The sequence below is a fragment of the Bos javanicus genome, chromosome 27 (assembly GCF_032452875.1).
Source record: "Bos javanicus breed banteng chromosome 27, ARS-OSU_banteng_1.0, whole genome shotgun sequence".
NCBI classification, from domain to species: domain Eukaryota; kingdom Metazoa; phylum Chordata; class Mammalia; order Artiodactyla; family Bovidae; genus Bos; species Bos javanicus.
In genome coordinates, this window is record NC_083894.1 from 19,967,592 (window position 1) to 19,983,295 (window position 15,704).

Below are 15,704 nucleotides of genomic sequence, written 5' to 3' on the forward strand. Positions count from 1 at the left end.
GTTGGCCCAACATGATTATGTGCACTATTTCAAAATAGGGAAAACTTGCTAGGTGATAACATAAATGGAGTAACAGCTTTCTCACAGGTTTTCTTGAAGCATACATCACATGATTCCTAGCTTAATTTTTTATGAACGTGTTATAAGACCTTATGATTTTCCTGGTGAAGACCGCTTTTGTCAAACATGCCATATTTCCAACAGCTATCTTTTGAGTACAGTGTACTCGAATATCATAGTCTCTTTCTAATTGTCCTCAGACTCCTTTAACAACTAATGAGTAATCACCTCATCTTGTTATCTGCCTCTTCTCAAAAGACCTATGTTGTAACCAGGCTGTTGACATGAATTTCGCCTACAAGTATCTCTGGTAGACAATTAGGAAAAGTGTATCTTTAAAACAATTTAGATTGTCAGTGCAAAGGCAATTTCATATAGACAGCTATCAAAGGTGATCAACCAGACTTTATTATGATATAACAGGAGGGAATTCATAGATAAGCACTTACTTGAATGTCTCATCATTGTATTTAGATGCAGTTTCTCTTTACCTTTGAAAGAACAAACCTTTCACCGCACAATGGCAACTAGTTAATGTCTATGAAGCATTTGTACAATATTTTTAAATGAAAAAATTCTTAAATATTGATGCCTATATGATATAATCTCTAAAAACAGGAAAAATCAAAATAATTTAATGGACTCTCAGGACTTATACTTCAAGTGTCTTCAAATTTGAGCTAAGCAATTAAGTTTTTTAAAGTAAAGTGTTGAAAGTGTTTTTAAGGTACAATTTTATAAATATATACAAAACGTAGGTCTATTTGATGCTCTGTTCACTCAGGTAAAATTTATACTACATATCTAATGAGATATGTCGTCATCTCCAAAAATTATAATCCCACAGAATTAAAAACAAAACAAAAAACCCTTTAAAAATTAGTCAATGTATGAAACCAAAAAGGGAAACTTTACAACTTAATGAGAAAGACTTTATTTTAAAAAATGTTTCCATATCTGATTCTAATGTGTATTGACTTATGTATTTCAATAATTACATGAAAAAGCTAAAGCGGGGATTAAAAGTACTCTAGCAAGGTAAAGAATTAAAATACCACTTCCCCCCCTAGTTTCTAGTTTGACAGGAGGGGATGCCTAACAGAATCCTGTCTATAAAAACAGCTCTAGTACTGTGCTTTGAAAAAAATCTGGCTGCATATAATTCTTGATACATTATATGATGCTCTTGCCCTTAAGACTTCTGGCACTTCAGGTAATGGAAAATGATGACCAAATGCTTTAAGATAAAAGTAAGAATGCATCATATCTTCTGAGTTTTCTTTAAGTAGATTGTCATCAAAATCTTTCACTTTAAAGAAAATCTGAAAAAGACCACCATCCTATTGCTCAAAGAACTGCACTCAAATGATTTATAAAATGGACTGGTTCTTTCATAAAGTCACTGAATATAAAACATCATACTTCTAGCAAGGATGAGTGAATTCCAAGGATATGTTACTCCATTATCTTCTTGTCTTCCAGTCTACTTTGTGCTGAATTTGTCTAATTCAGATTTTGAAAAGTTAATACCACTGTCTCTTTGATTAAATACCAGTTCCTTAGCTGTGTAGTCTTAAAAGGTAATCTGCTTTAAATCCTCAAAATCAGTACCAAAAAATGTATACAGCATAATCTAATTGCTAACATTTACAAAACTTGCACTTCACCAAATTAAAAAAGAATAAAATAAGACTTAAACAGTGCATACAAGGCACAAGAGCTTCTTAGTATATTTACTGAAGCTGAACATTTTGGCATCAACAAACACACCACTTTAGTTTCTCTTAAACTCAGTTTCCAAACAGCATACCATTTAGTTCATATTGAACTAAATTACCAAAAGTATATGATTTTTGCTTGATGATTTGCATAATTTAATCTTAATAGGTATTTACGTAGTTTAACTGTCATACTTCTGATGAGAGGACAAAGAAATAATAAAGATATCAATGGAGGATTAATCTATTGCCCCATCAGAATTCTTAACAAAAAATCATTATGTCTGCTATGTTCAATAGAAGAAATAACCTAAAAAGAGACTTAAAAGCCAAACCCCAAAAAGAGTATCATAAACCAATCTTCATAATTGTTATTACAGAGTTTCACCCATTTTCAGATAATTAAAAGAGATGAAAAATATATTGCTGATATAATAGAAATGTATTAAATCTGACAAAGATTTTCTAGCCAGTTGAGCTCAAGCTTCAATTATCATACTTCTTTTCCAGCAGGCAAAAAAGGCTAGAAATAAAGTCTAGCAAGAAAAAAAAAAGGATGGTCATCTTCAACTTCAGGCCACTTGAAATTTGTAATGAATTCATAGTTTTTATAGTTCACACAGTCTGAGGCTGGATTCTTATCGGAGAGAGTAAACAAGTCTCATCTGCTACCTCCACACTCTCGTAGGTAACTAACAGGTTTTATGAATAAAGCTTATCATTATAATGCGATGTGACATCTTTTAATCTCAGTATCTTAATAGTCTCAATTTTCTGAATCAGAAAATCAGAGGATCAATGGGCTTCTTATGTGATACATTGTGCTACCCAAATAGCTGGGTGAAAACTGGCCCATGAATTTATTCCAAGTTTTTATGATAGGTATCTTTGTCCTTGATTCATAAACCATAACTACTTTTAATATTTAAGAAGAATTTGTGTTAGTTGAAACAATCTGTATACTGGAGTAAAAATGTGTTATGTTTTAAAAGCAAATGCTGAGAGAACTACTCAATTCACGTTCTGCACACCCAGCCAAAGGGGATGGGAACAGCTGGCTAGAGGTGCCTTCCTGGGGGAAGCCTCTTCTATCCATCGACAGCATTCATTACCTTAGGAGGAAAGAGGAAACGTCAAACTCTTGTGTTAGTTCTAAAAACACAAACAAAAAATTAACCAACTCATTCATTGTTTGTTGCAATAACATCTCTCATTCAAAACTAAATGTTTTCTATACTAGAAGGCTCATTAGATGTGTTCTTGAATATAGATAGACCTTTACATGAATTCTTCTTAACCTATAATATATTCACAAGACCAGAGGACCCTGTTATAATGCAGGGAATGCAGATGCTGACTCAGGAAGTCTAGGGTAAGATCCACAACTCTGCATTTCTGTTAAGCTGCAGGTGCTGTCAATACTTCTGGTTTGGGGACCCAGTCTGAGCTACAGGGCTCTATGTTCTTAGTTTTGAGGCCAGTAGGAGTTCAAGTGAGTTGTTAGAGGATTTAGGAAAATAATTTTGAAATTTCATATGCACAGGAGCACAGCATTTTAAACTTCTTATTGTATAAGAGGGAAGAAAGTTGGGCAGGCTGTTTAATCTATACTTTAGCATTATTATGGATTTAGGCACATTTTGACTATTTGGAAACTATGCTGAAACAAAGAAACATTTTACAAAAAGGCCACAGGTTATTTACTAATATAGTTCAAAAAGAGACTACAAAAATAACATTTAGTAATACAGTTAAATATCACATTATCATTCAGTATAAATGTGTATTAAAAGAACTGCAAGTCTGAGGTGTAAAGCAGGAAAAACTTTAAAAAACTATTTGGATAATCAGCTACCTTAGGAAAGTTCTTCTTTTTTTTTAAAGACACATTTTACTGGCAATGGTTATGCCAACACGATGAAAAACATTACATCAAAAAATCATTTGTTTTCTTTTACATCAATACAGCTGATTCATATTGCAGTTGGGTTTTGTGACCATTACTGTTATATATCCAAATGTAATAAAATCAAGTTTCTGTGAGATTTTAAATTTCAATGATGCTATTTTTATCACCCAATTACCAATTATTTAGAAACCACTATGTCTCTAGTCCTGCAAAGAGTTGAGCATAATGATGAACAAACCCAACACTGATCTTGTCAAAATACTTGGAAATCTACCTGATTTACACACAAAGTGACATTACTATGGTAAAGCTCATAAAATATTTAACCAGATGACCTCACAATCAATGGCAATTATAGCTACTTCAACATACTGTAAAAAAGAATCCCATGAAACTTTGTCTGCTTTACGGAACTATGTTTTGTAAAATGCTTTGTTTGTGGTATTAATGATTCATTGTATAATCATAGTTATATTTTAAGAATTATTTCCAGAAATCACACTGTCTCTTTGCTAATTACCCCAACTAAGAATGTTACAATTTCACTTTCCTACATACTTACAGGTTCCCCACTGGCCAGTGGGTAAAGAACCCACCTGCAGTGCAGCAGACACAGGAGACAAGGGTTTGATCCCTGGGTTGGGAAGATCCCCTGGAGAAGGAAATGGCAACCCTCTCCAGTATTCTTGCCTGGGAAATTTCATGGACAGAGGAGCTTGGCGGGCTACAGTCCACGGGATTGCAAACAGTCAGACACAACCGAGCACATGACACTAACCATAGTTACAATCAAACAGATCTACAATACCATCATGCAGAGTCATCCAAAACCAAAAACGCTGGCCCACTGGCACCCAGAACTGCCTGGCTATTCATCAAAACTGAAACCGAGCAAAGTGAAAACCAGAGATCCATGAAGTACTTTGACACAAATGACTGTTTAAGCTGCTACTCTTGCTAGGTCACAATTCTGTAAGTAGAGAGTTATCTTGATAATTTCAATGTTCAATGCTTCATATTTTTTAAAATTTGACTTATAAATGTATTAATTTTTGCTACAGCAAAGTGATTCAGTTATATGTGTGTGTGTGTATATACATACATTCTTTTTCATATCTTCAATTATGGTTTATCAAGGATACTGAATATAGTTCTCTGTTCTATACAGTAGGATGTTGTTGTTTATCCATCCTATATATAATAGTTTGCATCTGTTAATCCCAAACGCCCAGTCCTTCCCTACCTCATCTTGGCAACCACAAGTTCAGTTCTTCATATTGTTTATTGCTTGCTTGCTTGGTCACTCAGTCATGTATGACTCTCTGCAACCCTTTGGACTGTAGCCTGCCAGGATCCTCTGTCCATGGGATTCTCCAGACAAGAATACTGGAGTAGATTGCCATTTCCTTCTCTAGGAGATCTCCTTGACCCAGGGATTGAACTCACATCTCCTATGTCTCCTGCATTGCAGGCAGATTTTTTATCCACTGAGCCACTAGGAAAGCCCATTGTTTATTGTAGCAGTACATATAATTGTTTATTTTGTTAAGCTATTTATGGCTTGGTTCCAAAGAGGACATTTTTGGAGCTTTTTCTTAACTGCAGGCTCATAAATAGATTTTGCTTTAAGGAAACTGATTTGGAATTACAGGTTTAAAAAAATTATACGTTAAAGAAAATGACTTGGAACACCGATTATTTTAAGGGTGACACATGCTCTGGGGTCCTACTATGACTAAAAATAAGGACGGGAGAGATCTGCGCTAACAAGCTATAATTGTCTTATATTTTAGACCCAGTGAGATCCAGCTAATGGGTGGTCATGAATAAGACCGCTGGATATCCTGAAGGAAAGGAAAAAACAAAAAACTGCAAGATCCTATAAAATGACAAGACAATTGTCATTTTATGGTTCAATAAAAATTGTCATTTTAAAGTTCAACATTTTAGGATCAATTCTTGCTATAAAAATGAATTCTGTTCATCAACTTTTATTAAGTTAACCAAATAACTAGCTAATATTGAAGCTAGATCTATATTCAAAGGTCTCTTGTATGACTGATACAATCCCAAGGGTCTGCTAAGACATCTTCTATTTGAGTTACTCAAAAATAAATGTTTATGGAAACTATTTGCCCAAAGAGAGCTAGTAAGTGATTAAAACTATAAAACATAACAATAAAGGAAGAATTTTCCTTACTTTCATGAAGTATGAGTACATTTTGTTAGAAGAGTTAAGTCTCATTCTCCATGGTCAGTGCAGGATTGCTCATACCTTTAAGAGAAAACATAAGTTAGCAATTTTTGTGGGTGCTGCTTTTGAATAAAAAGGCAGAGACTTGTTTATTCATCCATGAATCCCACCAGTGTATTGCCAAAGTTATCCTGTACATATTATGAGTGTTTACAAGATGGTTATATAGAAACAAACACACACATACACACAATACAGTCAGCCACAACCAGCACTCCCAAAATAGCACTTTTAAAAAGTGTATACACCTGAGGAAGTAGGAGGTGTGAATAAAATAATGTAAAATATGCTGAACCTCACACTTCTCACATTACCTTGAATCACTGTTTTCTAATTCTTTATTCTTGTCAAACTAATCTTTGAGCCTTTTCTCATCTCACCATTCTCATATTTCTCTTCTTTCTTTTACACCATCTTTTAAACAATTTCTAAATTCATCTATCAAAGTAACGGAAAATTAATCTACCATGTCCCCAGATTAACAGCACATAGAAACCAGAAAATCACCTGTATGCTAATGTAGAACTATAAGGTGAAATATGAATCTGTTCTGAAAGGGAGTTTTCTGTCTTTCTACCCTCCAAGTATACATCACTTCTTTGCCTCTAAGGAAACTGAGAGATTCAAAGGGCAAATAGAAGACATCAATTTTGTTTGGATAAATACCTAATCCCTCCCATATACTGAAAAATGGAATGGCATGTTTGATGGGGCTCTTCAGAGGGAATGTACATTCCTTAAGAACAAGGCTAATTTTAATTTATGTGTATTTTTTCATACCATTCAATATGTCAGTATGTGGCATGTCTACTTAAATTTTAAAACTTCACTTCTTTCTTTTAAACTCTTTAGTTCCCAAATTAAACATTTTTTTCTTTTTTTATTTGTATTTGATTAAATATCATATTTTTAAGGCCTGGTGATATCAGATGTTTTCAACATTCCTGCAGGATAATGTTCAAATGCGTTGTTTCAGTTTTATAGAGAAAGATAGAGAATTCTTTGTTCAAGGCTAACACAATATTGTAGAGCACTTGTCCTCCAAAAATTGTATTTTATTTTATACATCTCAATATTGTACAACTATAATTAAAAAAAAAATAGACCTTAGTGCCTTAATTGTGGATGCATGGCTTTAAACTTGGAAAACCCCAAATACATACACACCCCTGCATGTGTCACCACATGTCTTGTTTGATACTTAACAACCCTGAGAATTAAGTAGTATTTTAAAGATGAAGATGCTAACTCTAAAGGAGGCTAAGTAACTTAACAAATGCCCCACACTGATTAGATGCCCAAACTGGGATTTGCTATCAGCTCTGTCTGCCTTCAAAAACTTGCTTGTTCTTTGCCAATAAACCATATTGACCCAAGTAATCAAAAGATTAAAATCAACAATAACCAGAGAACTGTGAGTGGGATATGAAGAAATAACAGGTAGCTAAAAGTTATAGCAATTCTATAATGGCTTACTTCAATATATATCCAATATATATCGGATATATATATGCTGCTGCTGCTAAGTTGCTTCAATCGTGTCTGACTCTGTGCGACCCCATAGATGGCAGCCCACCAGGCTCCCTCATCCCTGGGATTCTCCAGGCAAGAGTGCTGGAGTAGGTTGCCATTTCCTTCTCCAATGCATGAAAGTGAGAAGTGAAAGTGAAGTTGCTCAGTCGTGTCCGACTCCTAGCGACCCCAAGGACTGCAGCCCACCAGGCTCCTCTGCCCATGGGACACTCCAGGCAAGAGTACTGGAGTGGGGTGCCACCGCCTTCTCCATATTGGATATATATATCCAATATATATTCAATGTATCCAATATTTTGAAACTGGATAGAAACTTTCAAGTAAAAACCACATTAATTTGAGATCCCTTTTAACAGATACTTTTTAACCTTCTGCCTGCACTTACTGTACTCTTCCTCATTTTAAAATAAATTATATTTTGAGTTTATCATTTTATTTAATACATGGTAATAAAGATTTGGTTCTCTAAACCAGAAAAAAAGTAAGGTAAATCTATCTTTCACAAAATGGTTTTCTACAGCTTCCAGACATTAATCAAAGCATTTCACAAACGGTTCTTTGAAAATAATTCTGTATTTACAATGGTCGTCTGACTCCAAAATAAGACATATTCTACAGGTAATAAGAATTAAAAATGTTCACTACCTTCACCTTTTAAAACTAAAATATTTCAAAACAGCCACACAGCATACCCTTACCAGCTTTGCCTTTCCCTAGGCTTGTGCTGTTCTCCGTCCAAGATTGAGAATCAGTAAGAAGGTGGCTCTGGGACTCTCTCAGTGGCTTTGCAGGAAACTGATGGTTTTCAGGACTGAAGAATAATTATTATGATCATCAGGTTAACTCTTGATCGTATTTCTTAAAGGAAGTGAGTATTTCTTAAAGGAAGGAACTCAAACCACTCGTGGTGCAAGGCGATTGTAGGAGTTACCAAGAGGACTTCGGGGAAGCAGGACCAAGGCATTAAGTCATACTGACTCGCAATGAAGAAAGTGTTCTTGCCTCAGCTCTCTCCTTTCCTCTGAGTACAATATGATGACAATCCTTGACTTTGGCAAATCTCCATTATTAATACACAGAAAAAGCCTCGGCCTCCAACTTTAGCAGGTAAAGGAATGTACCAGAACTTACCAGGATTTTATTATTGATTTTAAGTTATATTTGATGCCAAATTATACTAGTTTCTCACTGATGACAGTGATATAAAGTTTGGTTTAAAATAAATAACATTTCATTTAGATTTTAAAACATTATTGGCACAGAAACTATTAGTATATTTTTTATAACACATCAAAATAGTAATTATAATAATATTAAAAAGAAAAAAAGCTACTTAAAATTTTTCCAAGAGTAATTTCACATATTTTAGTTGACTATAACTATTATATTTTTTAAAGGATATGCCTTTTCTCCTTAATAATTACCTCATCTCTAAAATTTGAGATCATTTCAATTTTGTGCTGCTCTAATAAATCCCTTATTAAAATTCTGGAGGAAAACTTTAAAAAAGAAAATCGTGTCTCCTATCTATATGAAAAATATCTTTTACACTAATTCTTATTCGTTCTCAGGAAAGGGACCATAGACCAGGTATAGAAAAGTAGCTAAGTCCTAGTTTAGGGACTCCTTGGAGAGTCATTACTGCAACAGGACTCTTTTTTTTTTTTTTTTTTTTGCAACAGGACTCTTAACAAACAGCAAGGATGTATTCATCGAACAATACTCATTGAAGTACTAGTATATCAATGAGTAAAGTCTTTGATCTAATTGAGGAAGGAGAAGAATAAATATATAATAAATCCAGTGAGATTAACAGCTCTGCCAACAGTAAAAGGCAATATAAAGGGAACAGAGGGGCAGGCTGCTATGATACAAAGGGTTTTCAAAGACGACCTCTCCTGTAAAGAGCAGAAAGTGAACTGAAGGCACAGACCATTCAGATATCTGGAGGAGGAACTTTTAGGAAGACGAACTGACAAGTGCAAAGCCACTAAATAAGCAACATGCTTGGTACATTTGAGGAACAGCAAGATCTGTGTGTCTGAGGACTGTGAGCGACGGGAAAGAGGTAAGGCATTACACTGAGAGGTGTCAAGGGCCAGATTAGTCCAGACAAGGGAAGGACATTCACTAGCTGGAGTGGGGTGCCATTGCCTTCTCCGATTCTGAGCAGAAGAGTGACACAATCTGACTGACGCTTTAAAAGGCTCACTCTCTCTTTTTAATGGAGAATAGGGTGGCGGAGGGCAAACGTGGAGCCAGAGTCCACGTGAGAAGTGACAGATGGACCAGGACAGCAGGCCTGGAGGTGGCGAGAAAGTATCCAGGTTATGCGTGTATTTGGAGGGGACGTCTGACAGGATCTGCAACGTACAGGGTGTACAGGGTGCCCAGAGAGAGGAATCTAGGCGACCCCCAAGTTTCTGCGCTGAGCATCTGGGAGAATGGAAGTCATTACTCATGAATATGAGAGAACAAAGGAGAATCAGGTTTCAGTGGGGTGAGGGGTAGGTGGCTTGGAATCAAGAGTTCTGCTTTGCACCTGTTCAGCTGGCGATGACTTTTATGTGGGCACATTATGTAGACAATGACGTATACAACTCCAGAGTACACAAGGGGAGACACGGACTAGGCACAGAAAATGTATATGGGCCAATCAGGGGAAATTACAGGATTCTGTAGAAGAAACTTCAGCTGTCAAAAGCCAATCTCAACATTTAAAGGAAAGAGAGGGCCAGAGAGGTTACCTGACCTTGTCAAGACCAACCCGATGGGTAATAGTGCCAGAATTAGGATTTCTCTCCAGGCTCACTTAGTAGGAGGCGGACTATATCTAAACCCCAACTAGTCTTAACCAAAACCACTTAACATAGTATAAAAAAAAAATAGGCTTCAGCTCTGTGAAATTTTCAAGCCCAAACTCAGGGCCAAGTAGGACTATGCCTTTGAAAGGCCCATGTGACACACACGTTAACTGGCAGGCACATAACTCACTCTAGGGATGGGGTTGGTAAATAGGTTTCATCTCGTGACAATTTCAGGTGATTTTGTAGTGGCTGCCAAGATCACTGCCTTAGAAAGGATTCTGGGGTCACATCAGGTTCCACGGGAGAAAGTGTTGTAAGCAGTAAGAAACTGCTTGGGAGGAGGGTGCCGTGAACATGGCATCCAATACTGAGGAAACGCTATGACATGATAGCTCATGTTTCTGTTAGTGGCTTTCATTTAAAAATTAGAGGTATTGTCATGTTAAATCTGTCTTAAACATTTAAAAAAGTAAGTGGTTCTACTTAAAACTTCATATAGAACATTTTTTTAAGAGCATTTTGAAATGTTTAGATCGTTTTGTCTTTTGCCAGTCAGAATCCAATTTCAGGCCTTCCTCAAATGCTTGAGAGATTGCAAAACAGTGGTCAAAAGTCCAGAAAATAAATTTCCTAGATTCCTTCCTTTCTATTCCCACAGAAATGGCTCAGATCAAGCTTAGAGGTCTTTAAAGAGGACCAAGAATATGGTGCCCACTGCTAATGGGGCTGTCAATCCGATGTCTGGGATTCCATTCATCTCCAAGGGCCTGGTCCAGGCAGGGAAGGTCTTTTGATTGCCAAGAGGAAAGGCCCAGTGGGTCAGAGGCAAAGCAACCCTGGCAGCTCACATGATCACAAGTGGGACTAATTTGGACTTACACCGTACTTTTTTTTTTTTAAGCACCACATTAAAAAAAAAATCATAATACATTTCAGTCAACTTACAGAGAATTAACACCTGTTTACTGACTACCCAGATGAATCACAGAATTTTATAATTATGACTGACGTTCCCTACGGACTCCGACCTCAGTCACACTTTCCTCCCGCCCTTGTTCCAACCTGGAAACCAGTGTAGTAAATGATCCTAAGTTTATTTTTTTCCTTAAGCAAAGGACACCACAGGATAAACTATATTATTTGAAAGTAAAATAGAAAAAAAAAAATGGGCTTACTTTTTAGATGATGAATTCAATCCTGCAGGAGTAGATGGTTGCTCAGGATCCTGGTTAACAAGGCAAGTTGGAAAGGAGCAGCCATCACCTAGACTATAATTAAAATAAAAAGTTACAATTGTGCAGTAAAAGAAAGATGATCTCTGTGAGCAGAACACAGTTACATTATGGACAAAACGTATCTCAGACACTGGCTTCAGTACAGTATGTTTATGGAGATGTGAGTCAACTGATTTCCACTTTGATATAATAGTGGATCATAAAATAACCCTTTAAAAAATAAGAGTTCTTATGCAGAAGGACAGAGTTCTTCTGTTGAATTACTTTCAGTAGTCTAAACCCTGAAAATTTTCACAACAAAATACCTTGAAAAAATGGGTAGCAACCAGTACCTCTTCTCATCACCAAAAACCTGGAGCATATTTTTACCGAAACCCAAGCTGAATCCATTCTTATCTGTTCCGTGTCGAAATACTGGGCTTCTAAATGCCTCTAGAAAAGATGGCAGAGCAACCACATAAGGAAAGAGCACATCAACTAGCAAGCGCTATAATTAGAAAGGAGTGGATTAAATGAAGAAACTCTGAAAACCCAAGGCTAGCCTCCTGCGACTCTTTATATGTCTGTCAACAGCCCCACAGATGAAGACTGTCTTTTCTTTTAAAACAAACTTAAAATATGATTAGATCTATTGTAGTTTTTAAGTAACCCTTTTATTTCTGCAGCAGCACATGTGTATTGTAAAAAATGAAAAAACACAAACAAGCAAATAATTTAAAACTCTACATCTTCTAGACAGCTGAATGGACAGAGAGATAAGATAGATATAAATATATATTTTTTAAATCAAAATGAGACTAAAGATACATTCTATAACCTTCTTTCAACTAATAATTTCCATTTTCCAATTTCACTAGAATTTTATGTCATCCAATCATAAATTTTCTTCTAGCTAATCAAAAAGGTACTTTAAAACTCTCTGTCTAAATCAGGATGCAATGCAGGTTCACACATCATGGGTGGTTATGCTCACGAGGTTGAGAGAAGCTGTGTGACTTTGCTCAATATCACACAAAAAGTAAATGACACGATTGGAATTTGAACACGGTCATCAAAGTTCTGTCCTTTATGCTACATTTTCATCTTAAATAATGCTGAGATGCAAAACCTAAAATGTTAGTTTTGGGATTTTCTATGTGAATAAACATAGAAATATAATGATTTCTGTCCATTATTTGAGAAAGGAAAAATCTAACTAGCAGAGTCAAGGTACTATGAAAAATGTGGTGATTTGCAAGATTCTTAATATTTATTACCCTAGTTTATAGCTTTTTATAAAACTTTTTAATAATTATAGGACCATATTGTTCAGACGAAATCCTTTCAGTGTTCCAAGTAAAATCTACAAGTTTCTAAAATTGAAAGCTTAGTAGAAACACTTACATTTGAAAAATAATTTAATTGCTCTACAATTTGAATTGCTCTATAATTTGAAATATGATACTTCATTTAGAAAGTACTTTATTATACCAATATTTTCACTCTGCTAGTACTTGAGGTGATTAGATTTCACCTCAATATTGAAAAATAAACATTCACAATTATATACAATTAATTTTCATTATTTTAATAACAGAATCTCATAACTTGAGTATCCTTTGCGATCAAAAGAAATTATAAGTCCTGGCTGCATTCTGAAACCCCTATTCTTAGTCTAGAAGACTCCATTTAGCTTAGTCCCTGCTTACTTCTCAAACTTCATAGTACATTTTTTTTGTTCTTTAGCTTTCTATGAATAGTTTCTCAAACATATGTAGCTCTTTTTTTAAAAAAAAAATGAGATGAAATACAGAGAACATAAAATTGGTCACTTTAAGGTGAATATTTCAGTGGCATTTAGTAATTCATATTTTTTTGCAATCAATACCTATACCAAATTCCAAAATATTTTAATCACCTCAAAAGAAACCCTATACTAATTAAAGTAGTCATTCTTTACTCCATCTTCTTCCCACCCTTTGGAAATTATCAAAATGCTTCTTTCTCCATGGATATTTCCTATAAATGGAATTACACGACATGTAACTTTTCTAGTTGACTTCTTTTATTTAGGACGTTTCTGACGTTCATACAGGTTGTAGCACTGCTTTGCTATATCCGATCTCTGCAGGGCTTTTGAACATACTGTTTTCTCTGCCTGAGATGTTCTAGCTCTTTCCATGACTTCTTAACTACTTTCTGTTTTCATGAACTCTTCCCTGACCACTCCTTCTAGATAGCTTCCCTATTACCATCCCCAGCCCTTGATTCATAACTCAACATCCTGTTTGTTTCTTTCAAAACACTTTGTAATTAGGTTTATGTTTGGTTATCGATTTTCTGCGTTGCTCACCACTGTATATATACACAATGCTTTGCACACGATGGACAGTTTAAAAATACACGGAATGAGTGAATCTGTATTTGTCCCACCAGACAATGTGGGAATTAAGAGTGGTTTTTAGAACTTCAGGACAGGTTAGCATTTAACCATATGGCAACCTCTGATGAATATTTAGTTTTGCATTGAAAGTTCTGTTAACTACAATAATCATATACTCACCTAATGTAGATTTATTTTTGCTGACTAGCCAACAATGATAGCCAAACAGAGAAGACAAGCTGACAGAAAACATAGCTGCAGCAAAGAATAAAAACATAATATGGAACTTGGCTTGAGTATCAGGTAGGCCATTCTATAAAGAGAGGGAGAAAATAAAATGTTTTGTCAAAGGAATGAGTATTCTCCTAATTTGATAAGTCTTTTTTTGTTGTTGTTTAAAATTTTTCTTAAATTTAGATATGGAGAAAGATATACAGCTTTATATTAAAACTGCAAGGGAAAAATACATCTTTAAACTCAAATCAATGCTTACTATAACATGAATATACATATATCTATGGAAAAGATATTAAAATTTTGGATATTTATTTTGTATAACCAAATTCATAGAACAATTATAATAGTATGTGTGTAAACTACACAAGTAGGAAGCAAGATAAAAGGAGCTATAAAATTTTTATAATTTATAAAATTTGTTTTTAATTTACTTTCTGAAAATGTTTTGTTAACATACTCTAGATTTACAAATGTTTAAACATTATTTTATTATAATGCCAGAAAATGGAGGTTAAGTGGCATGATTTAGCTAGTCTTCTCACTGACGTTTTACATCACTGCAAATGACAAAATCAACTACAAACACATAAAACACACTCACAATAATGCTTCAAGCTACCTTGGATAATGTCAGCACAGAAAAGTTCAACACCAGTGCATAACACCTGTCTAAAATAAACCTTAACAATACCCATGGGATAAAAAAGACCACCAAAGCACAACCAGACTGACTCTCCTAGTCTACGCATCTAAGGAGACCTGGAGTCCCTCTAGAATGTGGGCTTAGGAATACTCAGTGAAGCACCAGAGATGCTAGGATGTGTCTCCTTCTGACATTCAGTTTCAATATCCTGTCAGATTGAGCCAGGTCACAAGACCTCACTGATACCTTTTGACAGCAGTGTTCTCACTGTGAAAGCCAGTCAATCCTTTACACATGTATTTGTGGTTTGGAAGTAAAACCATCCACGAGAATGAGGAACTGTAAGACCATGTGCTCTCAGACATCCACAAGAGATCATTCTTCCAGATGGACACCGCAAGTACCCTTGAATGCTAGGACATGCTTGTTTACCTGTGTATTTCTAGCGCTTAGCAATGTTACTGACACATAGTAGGTATCAATAAATCTTTAGCATTGAATGTGATTCAAATCTCACATCAATGATCTAATAATTCATAGAGTCTTTCCATAATAAAGGATAATTTAATGAATGTAATAAGGCAACTCTGGCAGGGATAACTGCTTTTTATATTGTATGGTATTCATGGGGACTATCTTGCAGTACTTAAAATACATAGTGTGTGTGTGTTAGTCGCTCAGTCGTGTCTGACTCTGCAACCCCACAGACTGTAGCCCCCCCAGGCTTCTCTGTCCATGGAATTCGCCAGACAAGAATACTGGAGTGGGTTGCCATTCCCTTCCCAGATGTAAACTAGCTGCTGATAAGTTGCTTCAGTTGTGTCCGACTCTCTGCGACCCCATAGACGGCAGCCCACCAGGCTCCTCTGTCCCTGGGATTGTCCAGGCAAGAATACTGGAGTGGGTTGCCATTCCCTTTCCAAATGTAAACCAGCTGCTGCTAAGT

General features: G+C 35.6%; 1 protein-coding gene across 1 annotated transcript in view; it reads right to left on the bottom strand.

Annotated features, from left to right (window-relative positions):
• Positions 1-445: 445 nt before the first annotated feature.
• Positions 446-15,704, bottom strand: part of ZDHHC2 (zinc finger DHHC-type palmitoyltransferase 2) — a 67,641-nt gene continuing 52,382 nt past the window's right edge. The window contains exons 8-13 of the mRNA XM_061404322.1: positions 14,059-14,191; positions 11,822-11,948; positions 11,457-11,549; positions 8,173-8,285; positions 5,888-5,962; positions 446-2,890 (exon numbers count right to left, since the gene is read on the bottom strand). Coding sequence (XP_061260306.1) covers positions 5,922-5,962; positions 8,173-8,285; positions 11,457-11,549; positions 11,822-11,948; positions 14,059-14,191 — 507 coding nt within the window. The 3' untranslated portion in view covers positions 446-2,890; positions 5,888-5,921. The remainder of the gene's footprint in view (positions 2,891-5,887; positions 5,963-8,172; positions 8,286-11,456; positions 11,550-11,821; positions 11,949-14,058; positions 14,192-15,704) is intronic.